This window comes from Nuphar pumila, chromosome 8 (genome assembly GCF_984573655.1).
Source record: "Nuphar pumila chromosome 8, dmNupPumi1.hap1.1, whole genome shotgun sequence".
NCBI classification, from domain to species: domain Eukaryota; kingdom Viridiplantae; phylum Streptophyta; class Magnoliopsida; order Nymphaeales; family Nymphaeaceae; genus Nuphar; species Nuphar pumila.
Window position 1 is genome coordinate 2235839 of NC_143256.1, and position 16792 is coordinate 2252630.

Below are 16792 nucleotides of genomic sequence, written 5' to 3' on the forward strand. Positions count from 1 at the left end.
CAAACTTAAGTACAAATCGTGGTAGTTTCATTAAATCGTTATTGTTTCAAACGTATAAATTGTTGTTGCATCGAACGTACAAATCACTACTGATTTAAATGTATAAATCATTCATGCTTCAAACATAAAAATCGTTGTAGAAATTTATCCTTCATAAGTACATGTTGAAATGTTTGGCCTTCATAAGAACAACTAGCATGAAGATGGCCACCCAATTGTAAGATTTAACATTTAGATTTACATATTGATTTGTTTGCATAACGAAACCTTGGTAATCCCATAGTGGAGGAGAAACACTCAGAAGGTAGACGCAACCGAAGGTGGCAACGATGCTGCCACTGCATAAATGACGACAAAGGATGCTTTCACGGTAGCAGACGACGACAAAGAGTGCTCCGATGGCAACAAACAATGGCAAAGGGTGCTCCGACGATAGCAGGCGATGACAAAGGATGCTCCAGCGGCAGCAGACGACGACAAAGGAGGGTCCGGTGGCAGTAGACGACGTCAAAGGGTGCGTCGTCAAAGGAAGTTCCTGTTATAGCAGATGGTGCAAAAGTTTACTGCTTAGGGTGAAAACGAACCGTTTGGACTTTGAAGAGTTAACGTCATTTTCGAACTGGCGTTTCACTTTTCTAGATGGAGGATCTCAAACCGTCGTTTCCCTTTTTTGAATGGAGGATATTTTTATCCTTTTCTCGAACCGTCGTTTCCCTTTTTTGAATAAAGGACATTTTTGTCCTTTTCTCAAACCATTGTTTCATGGCAAGAATGGCTTGAACCGGCGTTTCACTTTTCTAGATGGAGGATCTCACACCATCGTTTCAATTTTCTAGATAGAGGGCATTTTTGTCCTTTTCTTGAACCGTTGTTTCATGGCAAGAATGGCGATAAAGGGTACTTAAGTCTTTTCAACAACACTGGATTCTGATGCTAAGTGATGCTGACAGACACGAGAATATGAGCCCCACGTGCTTATATATGTGACGCTAATTCGAACCCCTGAACACACATTGTAGCAAACAGTGCGTCTTGGGGGAGAGGGGGGGGGATATAACCAGCTTCGCTTCAAATATTGGTTAAAATCGAAGACATTGCAAATGTGCCTTGGGTTTTAAACAATGTTTTTAATGGCATGAGTATAATAAAGCATTTTTCTAAAATATGAATGAGCATAATAATGCGTAAGCCTCAATATTTTTGAAAGTATAAAGTTAAAGAGAAGTAAATTTTTTTTAAAAGTGATATAATAATAAGTGTTTCATTAGTTATGGAGAATTAATAAATATTAATCTTTGCAAATAATCACTAGAAAAAATATGTTGCAAATTATGACTAAAAGAATGAAAGAATATAAGAACATATATACATGCATACATGCATACACAAGATCAAAATTCCAATCAAACATATGTATAGGGGCAAAAATAATCAGAATCAATTGAACAAAGAAAATAGTAAATCAAAATGTATAAAAATGGAAAACAATTACCTTCTTCAATTTATTTGTCCAGCATATATACAAGCATTTACAATACTAGAATTTGATCAAACAAATATATCAAAACGGAAATAACTCGAAAAATTCAAAGAAAGAAAATATTCTACAAGATATATAAAAAATACAAAATAAATATCACTTTCAATTAACTTCTTATAAAAATGATTCTTTTTTATTTTATTGCTTATTTTTTAGCAATATGAAGTTAGGAATTGTAGAGCTCATTTGAAGTTTCTCTAGGCAACAAGCATATAACTAAATGTTTAAATTGAACAAATTAAACATTTTATAATTTACATTTTCTAGCAACATGAGTGGGTAACGTTTTTACTTTTTTGGAAGTAAACTTTAAACAATAACCAAAAAAACTAATGATAACCCAAAAAGTAACTTGCCTTTTTTTTTTGTACAATCAACCATTAAAGTAACTTACCGTAGGTAACTTAATACCAAAGGTAAGTAGGGCAAGTAGGTTTCCTAAAAATCAGGGGTGGGCCTCCCTTAAAAACCCAAGAATAAAGAGGCTTAAGCCTCCTAGCTTGGGAGGTGTGGGCCTCACTTCCCCGCTAGTAAATGTGCAGGGCGGCGAGTTCAGCATGAAGTGTTCAAGCATGGGTTGTTGTTGTATAATGAGCTCGAGTATAAGAAAAATACATTGGTTTAGAGTTGAAAGAGATAGGATTACAACAAAAAAACATGTATATACGAGTTGAGCTGAACCTAGTACCTATTGTTCATATTCAGCTTGCTGAGCCTATTTTACAAGTTCGAACCAACTTTTTATGAGTGAAAACATGAGCCGAGCCAAGTTTCCCAAACCCTACTTCCCAGAAAAAAGCTTATGCCATGAGGCTTAAAGTGGATATGGGAGCCTTTGAAAATCATGGTTTTAGCTATTATATTTGGCACAATAAATATCCAGCAAAAGATCAAAGCAATAATTTTCAATCAATTAAATAATAGCAAAACTTGTGCCCGGTGTCCCATCTTTTGGAACATTCTGTCGATCTCTACACGTCTCCTGGTGATGTAGCGGGAAACTACTCGCACGTGCATCGTTGGAGCATGAGGTTCGTGCGTGCGACTAACGCCTGCGATACATAACGAGCGCGCACGCGCAGAGAACCATTTCCGGAAGGAAATGAAGCGGAGAAGATATAGAGCAGGAGGAAGAAGAACAACAACAAATCCCTCTTTCGTCTCCTGATTTTCACGATCTTTGTCTTCACTACTTCCGGATCTCTAGAGTTCGTGTCTTATTTTGCTGCTACTGTAATTGTCTTAAGAGGATCGGGATCATCATCAAATCTGGTTCTGCAGATTCAGGGAATTAGGGCTACAGAGGGAGAGAGAGAGAGGGTGCTGGGGTGTGAGGAATTAGGGTTTCTGCGATCGGCATCCATGGCGTGCATAAAAGGGGCTTCCCGATCGGCGTCGCTGGCGTTCTCGCCGGATTCGCCTTACCTGGCGGCCGGAACGGTGGCTGGCGCTGTCGATCTGTCGTTCAGCTCATCGGCGAGTCTGGAAGTTTTCAGATTGGACTTTCAGTCGGATGAGTGGGAGCTTCCTGTGGTGGGAGAGTGCCCTAGCAGCGAGCGCTTCAACCGGTTGTCGTGGGGGAAGCCTGGATTCGGCAGCAAGGAGTACTCTTTGGGGCTCATTGCCGGAGGGTTGGTCGACGGCAGCATCAGCGTTTGGAACCCTCTCAAATTGATCAGGTCGTTCTTTGCTCTTCGTTCTTATCGTTCTTTTTCTTTACTTTTCCAATTGTGAATTTTGATTCGGTTCGTTCTCATGCTTATCATTTGATAATTGAATGATGGCATATTTGGTTATCCTTTTATTTTTATGCTCTCTTGAGAAGGAGACAATCAAATTTTGAGTGTTAATTTTGTGTCAATTTTGAGTTTTCTTATTTTGTACATGATGTAGTTGCTATGGTGAAGAACTTGTGTAGTTTGAATTAGAGACAGTTGTGTCACTTCTTTTCTATGTTTAGCTTTATCTATTTTTTAGGCTTCAATTCTTGGTTCATTTTATCTATGCTTATGCTTAAGTTTTGGTGGATATCTCCACGTTAGTATCCAATTGATGACCTACGGTTGAATCTTGTCAATGGGTAACCGCACAATTTTTGGTTTTGATGGGTAAATCTTGGCAGCAACTGCTTGGTTTGACTATTTAATGCACGACTAGTGATCTCATCTTAAGGATGGATCTTCTTTGCAGCTCAAAGGATGCTGAAGCCTCTCTTGTTTCACGCCTTCAGAAGCACATGGGGCCGGTGGGTGTCAGAACGTTTAAACATATGCTGGAAACTAGTTTTTTGCGGATGATCATCATGGAGATGTGCCTCTTTCTTTTTCGCAGGTTCGTGGATTGGAATTTAATGTAAACTCACCAAATCTGCTTGCTTCTGGTGCCGAGGATGGAGAACTTTGCATTTGGGACCTTTCAAATCCTGCAGAGCCTTCACACTTCCCGTCCCTGAAGGCATGACTTTGTCAGATTTTCTTTTTTTGTTTATTATGACTGTTTTGTATTTTGTCCAGTTTGATGGTTTGGTTTCGTAGCGGGTCCTATTTTTATCTCATGTAGTAGGAGATGTTAGAGGTTAGCATCAACTTTTGGTTGCACAGTTCACATTTATGTATATGTTAATATAATGCCTAAATTGGAAAAAAAGAATTTAGTTATTTGTTTGCTCTTTTAAGATTTCACATTGACCAATTTATGTACATGTAAGAAGTGTTAGGTAGAGTTAATCATGCTGGCATTGCTCTCATAATTGCAAGTTAAAATTTGAACATGTTATTGTAAATATTTAAACGCTCATGAAGGATTGCTTGATGCAGGCTTCCACTTAAGATGGAAACTGAATACTATATAACTTTTGGGTTTGGTATAGTTTTTTTGTTTTTTGATTCACAGAAATGCCTTTCAGTGCAGAGTATAACATATATGTTAGAAAGAGGACAGAAATAGCATTTAGTATGCTATACTTTTTAGGTCCATATCATGTGACTATCCAACTTTTGGGTTTGGTATAGAAATTTGTAGGGTGAAATGCCTTTCCATCTACAACATAACTGATGGTGATTATGTTAGAAAGAGTAAGATACAAATAGCTTACCTTTTAAGTCCTTACTGTGCGATGTTGAGATCCCGAAAACTTTTCATATCATATTCCTTTATGGTGCGTTTGATGACCAGGGATCTTAACTCCTTGATCTGAGTTGTGGCATGGAGAGCGCTGATGTGGTGCAGGCTCCATGCTAGGATCCCTGGTTTATTAAACGTTGGATTTCAAATCTGCTGGCTGAAGTATTTGAGAGCCTCAGTTTACTGATCATAAAAAGGGAGAAGAAGGGGTGGCGGGGATTTGAGATCATTGTCACAGATATCGGCGATATTTTCAAAATATCGCAATATTATCACTGTATGCTAAGTCTTCCAATGCAGGGATGATTATACTGCTGCTTTACGTAGATGATATGATAATCATAGGAGGTGATAAGCATGGAGTAAATCATATCAAAGATGTGCTTAACGACGACTTTGATATGACAAATCTTGTTTTTTTACGGTATTTCCTTGGAATTGAAGTAACTTACTCACCTCGTGGTTATTTTTTGTCACAGACTAAGTATGCCGCAGAGATCATAGAGAGACCAGGGATCTTAATTCCTTGATCTGAGCTGTGGCATGGAGAGCGCTGATGTGGTGCATGCTCCATGCTAGGATCCCTGGTTTATTAAACGTTCGATTTCAAATCTGCTAGCTGAAGTATTTGAGAGCCTCAATTTACTGATCATAAAAAGGGAGAAGAAGGGGTGGCGGGGATTTGAGATCATTGTCACAGATATCGGCGATATTTTCAAAATATCGCAATATTATCACTGTATGTTAAGTCTTCCAATGCAGGGATGATTATACTGCTGCTTTACGTAGATGATATGATAATCACAGGAGGTGATAAGCATGGAGTAAATCATATCAAAGATGTGCTTAACGACGACTTTGATATGACAGATCTTGTTTTTTTACGGTATTTCCTTGTAATTGAAGTAGCTTACTCACCTCGTGGTTATTTTTTGTCACAGACTAAGTATGCCGCAGAGATCATAGAGAGACCAAGACTCTCAGATGAAAAACGAGTTGGTACTCCAGAGGTCATAAGTGCAAAAATGAAAAAGGATGATGGAGAACCTCTGCAAGATCCAACTCCATACAGACAAATGATTGAAGCTTTATCCTACCTTTCTATCACTCGTCCTAATATCTCTCATGCTATTCATTCTGCCAGTCAATTTCAGTATGCTCACACTACAATACATATGAGTGTTGTAACGAGAATTATTAGATATATTAAGAATTCTATAAGTCATGGATTGTTTTTATCATCTTCTTCTTCATTAGAAGTCATTGCATACTCAGATTCTGATTGGGGAGGGGATGTAAATGATAGACGCTCAACTACTCGTTTGTGTGTTTTTATAGGTGACTCCTTAATCTCTTGGAGATGCAAGAAGCAACAGAAGGTGTCTCTCCTCAACTGAAGCTGAGTATCGCGCCATGGCAATGACTACGTCTGAGTTAGTATGGTTGCGACAACTACTAGAGGATTTAGGAATTCACACCACAGAACCTTTCAGATTATGCTGTGACAACAAGAGTGCTATATATATTGCGAGCAATCATACATTTCATGAGAGGACAAAACACATTGAAATTGATTGCCATTATGTTCAGAAAGAATTTTTGCGGAAGACTCACATTGCCTTATGTTCCATCAGAGTATCAACTCGCAAACTTTTTCACCAAAGCACTTCCTTCACCCAGATTTCACTTCCTACTTGGCAAACTCTCGGTTGTTGCACCATGAGTTTGAGGGGGGGTGTTAAGATATACATATACGTGTGTGTGTGTATATATATATACATATATGTATATGTATATGTCTTTTCTCTGTAACAAGTGTCAGCCCATTAGGGGATGACATTTATGTATTTTATTTCATGTATTTATTTTTTGTCTTTTTCCTTTTTCACCTTTTGTCTTTTTCAGATTTGATGGGACAACTCCATATAGCTGTTAGAGCTGCCCCAACAGCTATATTTATGACCGTTGGGTGCAGCCCCAACAACCATATGGAGCTGCACCCTATTGGCTCCATTGTATTATATATTGGCCTCTTGTGGCCTTGTATTCCCAACTCATTCTTGAGTGCTTCTATGCAATAACAAGTTTGTAGACCCTTGTGTGGGTGGTTTCGTGATTCAATCAAATATTTGTACTTGATTGAAAGTGTGTTCTTGCATGTGTATCAGATTTAATCCACTTCATTACATCCCTCAAGGAATCCACTTACAACACTCACAAAGTGTTTTAAAAGAACACACTCACAAACCCATAAGGGAATACAATATAATCTATTCAACAAAGAAAGTGTGCCAAAAGGCTTACAAATCAAAGGGGAGAACACCCCTATATATACAAGAGGGTAGAGAAGAGAGAGGCTAAAAAGAGAGGGAGCAAGTGTGAAAAAGTCTACAAAGAAACTATGTGCACAAAGGCACAATATTCTTGATATGACACGTGTGCACAAAGGCACAAGATGAACACCCACACGGATACAAATGCACAATGGCATACAAATAAAAAGAATATTTTATTGAACACTATTGAGATCTTTACAAAAAGCTTAAGATTACAAGAAGGGGAAATCCCCTATTTATAAGGCAAGTATGGCCCTTGGAGGGTGTAAACACCCCAAATTTTCCTCGTTTACTTCCAGACACCTCATGTCATAGATGCCAAACCTGTAGGTCAGTGTAGGAGTCTAACCCTAGGTCTGTCCCCTTTTAGGTATCATTTCACCCCCATTCTGTCAGTAAGATTTCCATTTTACCCCTAGGTCGCCTTAGATCCTTGTCAGTTAGAGTCGACCAAGCTCATTTTTAAGCTTAGAACGGTTAGAATATCAGTCATTTCTAGCTCACCTGAGCTCATGATGAGCAGATCATGTTCATTTTTGCCCATTCCTACCAAAATGGATTCATTTTCTGAGAAACGAGATCATTATTTTAACCTGAATCCCAGTTAATTATTCCCGGGTCAGTCAAATCCAGTCGACCTTATTCCCTTGAGTCTAACCTGAGCTCACCAGGAGTTCAGGTAGCGCGGTTCCAGTTCAAATCCATTTTTCATAGTCTAGGAGTCCATTTTAGCCCATTTCAGCTGAAATTGAGTTAAGTCCAGTCAGTTGAGCTAGTGTTTGAGCTTCAATTTTAGTTCATCTCAGTATTACTGATCTTTGTTCCAGCTCAAAACCCAGTTCTTGTTCGTAACTCACTTCACTCCAGTGATCATTTCTCACCATTTCACTAAGAAATGATATCATTTCTCGATCGTTCAGTCTAAGAGTTTAGTTGAGCCAGTGTCTTGTTAGTTCATTTGAGTTCTGAAACCCTAGAACTCAGTTCATTCCAGTTCAAATCCCAGTTTTCAGTGTTACTCTTGGCATGACAGGGACAAAAACCATTTCTTGAATCATTTTGTTCATTTTTACCAATTTTATCACTTTTTAAACTGGTACAACTGTCGATTGGGGTCCAATACCTGAAATCCTTTATCTAGGGTTTGCATTTCACATAACATTCTATGTCATATCTTAACATTTCTTATCATTTCTTATCATTTCATATCATTTCATTGCATTTCATCTCATTTTCAAGATCCAGCACTCAGTTTTTTCTAAAACATCTAATCCAGATTCGATTTTAAAACCTTTCTTTCGAAAGCAATTTCAAAAATCTGGGTTTTTAAATTGACATTTGCAATTTGGTTAACCCCCAGAACTTCATTTCAAAAGCATTTCTTCAGAAAAACAATTTGGATTCATTCCAAACCAATTTTCAATCTATTTTAAACCTCAGATGAGACCCATCCAGGTGGTGTCACTTCTGAATCAATGATTTCTTTCAAAATTTGCATAATTTCAATTATTTCAGAATTCTAGTTGAACTAGGACTCTGTCATTTTACATTTTAAGCCCATTAAATCTTTCATTTATTGATTCTGAGTTAGAAGTGGGTCCATACTTTGTTTACTCCCCTTATTTGGTCTTTTTCTCCGAGTTCTAGTCGAATTAGGACTCTGCCCCAGAGTCCTAATTGAATAAGGACTCTTTCCTGATTTTTAATAATATTTTATTTCATTTTCACTTGTTTTCAAAAGTCTTTTTTAAAATCTCGTCATTTGCTTCTCAGGAAACAAAAATTTTCAGAGTTCTAGTCGAATTAGGACTCTTCCCTAGAGTTCTAGTCGGATCAGGACTTTGAACCCAACTTCAATTTCTATCTTATTTTCACCTGTTTTCTAAAACCCTCTTATTTGTTTTCTAGAGAACTCTAAATTTTAAGAGTTTTAGTCAAATTAGGACTCTATCCCAGAGTCTCAGTTGGATCAGGACTCTAATTCTGATTTCAGTTTTCACCTTGTTTTCATATGTTTTTGCGAAAAATCTTCTAAAACCTTCTTGTTTGTTTAAAATTCTGAGAGTTTTAGTCGAATTAGGACTCTATTCCAGAGTCCTAATTAGATTAAGACTCTAATTCTGATTTCAATTTTAATTTTGTTTTCACCTGTTTTCGAGAAAAGCTCTCAAAATCTTCTTGTCTGTTTTCAGAAAAATCAAAACTTTTAGAGTTTTAGTCGAATTAGGAGTCTGTCTCAGAGTCCTGATCGGACCAGGACTCTGTTCTGATTTCTGTTTTAACTCCTATTTTCACTTGTGTTTAAAACATTTTTTACTGTTTTTCGATTTTTTTTTGTAGAGTTTTAGTCAACTTAAGACTCTATTTTAAGAGTTTTAGTTGAACTAGGACTCTGACCCTAACTTTATTTTTCAGCTCATTTTATCAAATTCTGAGAAAACCTTTTAAAATTCCTTTATTTATCTTTCAAAAATGCCAGATTTTCAAAGTTTCATTCGAATCAGGACTCTGTCCCGGAGTCCTAGTCGGATTAGGACTCTAAATTCTCGTGATTTTAATTTTTTATTTTCATTGTTATTCATTTTTAAGACCTTGTCTCTTAACCTTTGTTTTAATCTTTTCAAAATCCAATTTTATCGGCTTTCTTCAGGTGGGGCCCACAATGCATGGAGTCTCCAAACACTAAATTCTCCATTTTCATTCAAATTTCTTTCATTTCATATTGTCCATACAAAAATAAAAAAAAAATGTTAAGAAATCTAGGTGCTTTTTGAAGTTTTTGAAAAAAAATAGTTTTTAACCCCTTTTATTTTTAGGCTTTTTAAAATAGTTTTCTGGAAAACCAAGTGGGGCCCACTTTGAGTGGCGCTACATTTGAGAGTGTTAGGGTTAGCTTAGTATCCTAGTTAGGTTAGAAGAGTCAAAATTGATTTTAAAATCTCATTTTCAATTCTCATTTTATCTTTGGGTTTTAAAGTTTTTAAAATAGAGTTTTAAAAACCAAGTGTGGACCCATAGAGGGTGGCGCCACATTTGGACTCATTTTAATAGAATTAGGACTCTTAGGTTAGTTAGAGTCCCACCTAGGCTAGAAGTTCACAAAAAAAATCGCCCCCCTTAGTGGTTTTAGATAAAATTTTGAAAAAGTCAAAAGACATTAATTATCCCTAATTAATAGTCTTTTAAAATTTATATTTAAAGGGGGGCATAGGGGGGTCAACCACAATGCTCTCTCTCTCTCTCTCCCCAACAGCTCTCACTCCTCCATTGTTGCAACAACCTCCAAGGTAAGTTTTCTCTATCTTATTTCATTAATTTTATTAATTTTTTTATGCTTGTTTCCATGATTTCCACCATTGTCGCCCCTTGCATATGGATTTCAAGTTTTTTTTTTTCATTCAAGAATCATAAAATCGATTCAAGAAAGCGATCTAAGGCTGTATATGGACGTTTTTCATGATTTTAAATCGTTGAAATTGTTTAAATTATCATTTTTTATGTTTAAGACAATAAAAAGATGAGATTCACCCATTTAATTGGTCGAATCTCTCTTTTCGTAGGCTAAATCAAATTCTAACTATGTATTCCCTGATTTTTTTATATTTTTTATCATATTCATGCTTATTTTGGTCATTCAAATGTCAAATCCAAATTCGTGGTGTTATTTTCATGTTTTCTTTATTATTTTTCATATTTAGATTAGGTTTTTTATGTTTTATCGATAATCCATGGATTTCGATCTCGGGCACGCGGGAATCACATTATTTTATGTTCAAGTTTCTGTCAAAAAAATATAATTTTTTTAGGGTTAAACCGTGAACATGTCAGTGATTTCCTATAAAAAAATCAGATTATTTTGGGTTCTGTAACCCTGTCAAAAAAATAGAAAACCGAACCCTACTTTTTAAACCATGAAATCGCTATGGGGATTCAGGAATGACTTGCCGAGGCGATATCTCCCTCGTCGGAGATCCGATCGACGATCCGTAAGTTGCAGTGTTTTCGTTATTCTGTCTAGTATTTTCTGTAAAATTTTCAGATTTTTATGAATCTGTTTGCTATTTTTCCTCTGACAAAAAGTAGAATCGGTTTTACAAATATCGTTATACCTTGTTTAAACCCTAGATCAACTTGGGCAGATTGTATCTCCCTAATCGGAGATCCGATTGATGATCCGTAAAAAGGAGTGTTTTCATCTGTGTATCCACTGTTAACTGCTAAAATTTTATAATTTTTGAACATGATTTGCTATGTTTTCCTGTACCCGAAATCGGATGTATTTATTTCAACTCGTTATATATTCGTCAGAATCAAATGTATATTGTCGGAACGATATCTTCCTAACCGGAGATGATTTTTTTGATCTGTAGAAAGGGAAATCTTTGTTTTTCTATCTAGTATCTCTCTGTAAATTTTTATGAATTTTTATAGTGGTTTGATTCCCGATTCGGGTCTGACATTGTAACAGGTATATGCCCACGAGCAAAATTGCGTATTTTAGGGTTTTATTCAATTTTCATATTAAAATAATATCAAAAATATATTTTTTTGAATGCAGTTTAATTTTAGGGTTATCAGAACTATTCATGTCGATTTTTATAGATTTTTGAATTAATTCGATATATTATTTGATCAAATCATGAAAACAGGGTGCCCGCGGAGTCTCGGTTCGAGTAAAACACTGACGAAAATCACTATTTTTATGATATTTCAATTTTTTTATAAGAAGTTCCATGTTTTTAATGTTTGATCATGTTTATAATCATGCTAGGGTGCTTCACACCCGATTTGGAGTCTATTTGAATCCATTTGAGCTCTAAATCCAAAGTTTTATCAAAATCTTTTTTGAAAACCCTAATTTCAAGGCCATAATCTTGTTTTTAGGGGTATTTTTGTTATTTTCTCCAAATTCCGAATTTCAAAGTTGTTTATCTTTATTATTTCTTCAATTTTACATCCGCTTTTATTATGTTTATCTCAGGGAAACATGAAAAAATGCTTATACCCCGATAAATCCAACAATTTTCAGATATTGCTAGATAAATCCTGAAAAGCTGACTTATCTTCACTAACAAGTTTGCTAGTTTTACAGGGATATTCATGATTGTATTTCCTTTCATTTTCTTTTATTTCAATTCAATTAGTGATATAAATTAAATGTAAATTTGGAATAAGAATTTACTTTTTATGCTTAGAATAGGATTGCATTGCATATAGTTTTATTTTTCAATAATGTTAATGTGTGATGGATGATGATTCATGCATATTCAAATTCACCATGGTCTACACTAATGACACGTGCACTAGCTTCTAAGGAGTTGATAAACTCGGTGGGTTTCGTATTTGTGGTCATAGTTAGAATACGAACAAAACCTAGATTTATCATCTTTTTTTAAGCCACAAATGACGTACACTCTTAGGCATCTTAAAAAATCATTGCATATTTCAAAATTTTTTCAAGTATTTTCTCTTTTTAGAACCAAATGAGATATTATTCAATACATATTCGTGGCCATAGTCAGGGATATGTAGAGAATTTATTTCATCAAAATTCTATAAGGCACATAAATTTCTTTTTCAAATGATTTTCTCAAATTCTTCAGAAAATACTTTTGCAAATTGCATTCATTCATTCATCTAAGTTAGACTGCATCATGAAAAGACTTTCACAGGGCCACACGCCCATACCTTTTGATGTTTTCCAATTCAATCTCAACAAAAACCGATTTTCTCAAACATCTCTAAAGTTTCTTTAGAATTTGATATCCTTTTCTTCAGAAATCGATTTTCTTTCTTCAAAAATGCTTCTAAATGCCATTTACGATTCTCAAGGTGTCATTTTTCTAAGTATTTTCCAATATTTAAAGCATACATCATATTTTTAATCTGCATTTTTCCAAAGTTCATAGCACATGCTTGATTCTTTGTGCATTTAGGAATAGAACATCAATTTAGACAAATTGAACAAAGCAAAGCACATGATTGATCCTTGGTTCGATTACCCTTGGTTATGGTGCCAGGAACGGTTGAACCTCGTACCGACAGGTGAGTCCCATTCTTCAGAATTATCCTGCATTTTAAAACAGAGGCAAGTTATTTTTAACATTTTTTTCAAATGTTAGTTTGACTTGCAAAAGTAAAATTTTGCAATGATAACAGGTTTGACGACCGTGATGGGACCTGTCATCGTCTGATCAATCTTGTGCTTTGCTCTATTTGATTTGTCAAAATCGTGTTCTACAATGTCATCTTTATATCTTGTGAACCTAGGAGCCTAGAATCAAACCCAGCTGACATGGATTGCATATAGACTTAGGCATGGTTTGGTAGGACCGATTCAGGATGCATTATTCATGCTCACTTAGACTCAGGTCAAATACGATCCTTCTCAATCTAGGATCTGATTGAAAATAATGTTTTTTTTTTCAAAAATCTACTTCTTTAGGTCATTAGAGCCTTATGTTTCTTGCATGATGATCATATTTAAAAAACAACCCCACCTACTTTTACCTGGCCATCATGTTGCTGGGCTTTCTTTCAGAACCATAGTTCGGGACAAAGCCTCACAACTGGGCCACCTATTTGGGTTGATCCCCCCCTGCCACGTACCAAGGACTATAGTCCAAAGTGTATCGGCAGATGCTCAAGGATGTTGGAAAACATGAGCCTAGAACCGAAGAATTGATTTTATGCCACGTACATCGAGCCTCGGTTCAAGTATATCGGCATAGCATGATTGAACACAGATGATATAAGTTTTAGAGTTAGGGTTAGGGTCCTACGGCTATTTTAAAACTTGTGCATTTAGAGTTAGTCTTTTAGGGAATGCTGTATGTGCATACTTGATTGTGCAGGATGTGATTGAATGCATTTTTAGTTATTTCCCTTTATTTCTTTTATTTTCTTATATCTCTCATAATTTTTTTGAAAATATTGAATGATTTTTTAAAACACCCTATTTTCCATTTATTACCTAATATTCTCTTTTATCTTCTCAAACCCTAGACGATTTTTCAGAAAATCCTCTATTTTCTTCAAAACTCCAGGCGATTTCCTATCCTTCCATTTCTCTGTATCTCGAATTTCCAGTCGTGTTTTTATCCTGCCTTTAACTTTTTTCAAAAATCATGTGCATTCTTCAAGTCTTGTCCTTCTTTATTTTTCAGTCTATCCTGATGGCATCCAGTCAACTCGATTCGGTTTTTCCTGAGGGTCTATCTCTTATGAGGTGCGACAAGGTCTCCCTGATCACCAGACTCTGAACACCGGACCTTTCATTCCCCGGTGATACTATTTTTGGCTCAAAAACTGCTCTCGTATGTTCTTAGACCATCTGAGTGACTGCGGATTGGAACTGACATCAGCAGTAGGAGAACAAGTCATTAATGACAATTTGATTCAAGCTTTAGCAGACCGGTGGAACCCGCGTACCTGTACCTTTTAGTTCCCGTGGGGAGAAATGACTTTACTACTGGACGAATTCTCAAACATCATAGGTCTACCTGAGCCAGCTGGTCAGCTAGATGATCCCATGGAGCATCAATTTCTGATCAACGTCAAGGGACTTGACCCCCAAGATGCTTTAGCCCGTATGACTGGACACAGATCCTGGCCACTGATAGAGGCATATGAGAGCCAATATATCGACTTGTTTGAGCTATACCAACAGTATAGAGCATTTGAAGAAGTCGACTCCTTATCCCGAGCAGCGCGAGAAAGGATTCAACATGCAATGATCTTGTGCACCGTAGGGCTAACCTTCTTCTAGGATGGACATAACTACATTGATATCAGAATAGTACAATTTTTGCGAAGATAGGGAAGTCGGCAGACCAACCGTCTCTCGATCGCCATGGCCGCACTTGCCTTCTTATACCGTGGATTGACCCGTTTCGTACTCAAAGATTCGATCATAGTAGAAGGGTGCATCTACGCACTACAGTCTTGGTTCTTTCGGTATGTGCTAACTCGAGCCAACTCATTCAGATATAACAGCAAGAAGCCATTACTCACTTCTCGGTACAGATTCTTGATCGAGAACTTTCATGAAGAGGAAATCGTGTGAGACTACTTCGACCGTAGGAGTCACTCCCTCGATACGCCTATGCATATGGCAAAAGATTCAAGTTACTCAGACCTTTCTTCTTCGTTTATTACCAACCAGAGCGATGTGTTAGGCAGTTCTCACAGAGACAAGCGCATTGAAGCTCGATTATTGTCAGGCCTTGTGCCAGAATTCGATCTAAAGTCTGCTCAGTGGTCTAGAGCATACTATTCTGCCAAGCATAGTTAAGTTTCTTTTGTCACTCTTACGGTTTTTTCTGGTCCTCGAGTGTCTTCTGATTACCATGAGTGGTGACAAATGGTTTGTCTCCTCCCTCTCTGTCAAGTTTATTATTAATAAAATCATTCTTCTTCAACAATTAATCTTTTTATTATGGTTTAGCGACCTCGCCTAGGTAACAAGGCATATTTTAATTGTTTATTTCCTTTACAAGAATAACAACGCAATTGTCATGATTCTAACGACGACCCAATCTCTGATAATGGGATATCCTTCAAATTGTCGACCTAACTCTCATCAAATATTTTTCCCCTATTTGTTTTATCCTAAAGGCCATTCTTCGAATCTAATTGCCCATCTTATTCTGCATAGTGCATTTGCAATCCTACATGGTTCAGACCAGGTCCGACAAGAAGATCGCATCCATCCAGCATATCGATTACTCTTCCGCATTTGAACAAGAAATGTCGTCTCCGTGATCTCCCAGGGATCAGAGCCAGCAAAACAATGATGATGTGGATCCTATGTATGTATTGTTCCAAAAGATGATGAAAAAGATGTTGACTGAGCAAGCAGGGGCTAGTTCAGGCAAAGCCAAGAAAAAAGCTAAGGGTCGGTCAATGAAAAAGCATCTGTGTTTTGTTCTTTCATGAAAGGTATGTTGCTGACAATGTAGATAGCACTCGTTGTCAACACATCTTTGAAGCTTTTAGAATCTTGGTTCCCATATCAACCAACAGTTTTCTCAACTACACTACCTCTATTGTGTAGTAGCCATGGCTCGGTACTCGACTTCAGTTGAGGAAAGAGAGACCTTATGTTGCTTTTTATACTTCCACGAGGTCAACGATTCACCTAAGAAAATATAAAAACTGGTAGTTGAGTGTCTATTGTTTAGATCACCTCCCTGGTCTGCATCTGTATATGCAAGTAAATCTAATGTAGAAGAGGAAGACATAAACAAACATCTAAATTTTTTTTTTAAGATATCTAATAATATGCAAAACAACTCTCTTGTGAACAATATAGGAACGTGCTGAAACTAACCAGCTGTGTGTACAACATATGCTATATCAGGTCTAGTAATAGTTAGGTAAAAAAGATCTCTAATAAGTTGTCTATAAGGAGTTGGATCATCCAGAGGCTCTCCATCATCAATTCTCATATTGACATTTGTTACTTCACGAGTGTCAACCTTCTTATCATATGATATTCCAGACCTGAAAATAATATCATAAGCAAACTTAGACTAAGATAACAAATAACCTCTAGGGGAATATGCAACTTCTATTTCTAGAAAGTAACGTAGAAAACCCAAAACAATCATTTCAAAACTAGTTTTAAGAATATGTTTGATATATTGAACTCCCTATTTGTCGCCTCCGGTGATTATCATATCATCTACATAGAGCAATAAAATGATAATACCTATATCAGAATCCTTAACAAACAAAGTAATGTCAGTCAAGCAAGATCTAAAACCAATATCAAAAATAACTTTGTTGAACC

General features: G+C 36.5%; 1 protein-coding gene across 1 annotated transcript in view; it reads left to right on the forward strand.

The window, feature by feature from the left end:
* Positions 1 to 2506: 2506 nt before the first annotated feature.
* LOC149829441 (protein transport protein SEC31 homolog B-like) overlaps positions 2507 to 16792 on the forward strand; it is a 134782-nt gene continuing 120496 nt past the window's right edge. Inside the window, exons 1-3 of the mRNA XM_090016188.1 lie at positions 2507 to 3219; positions 3731 to 3785; positions 3872 to 3994. Of these exons, the coding sequence (XP_089872314.1) occupies positions 2903 to 3219; positions 3731 to 3785; positions 3872 to 3994 (495 nt within the window). The 5' untranslated portion in view covers positions 2507 to 2902. The remainder of the gene's footprint in view (positions 3220 to 3730; positions 3786 to 3871; positions 3995 to 16792) is intronic.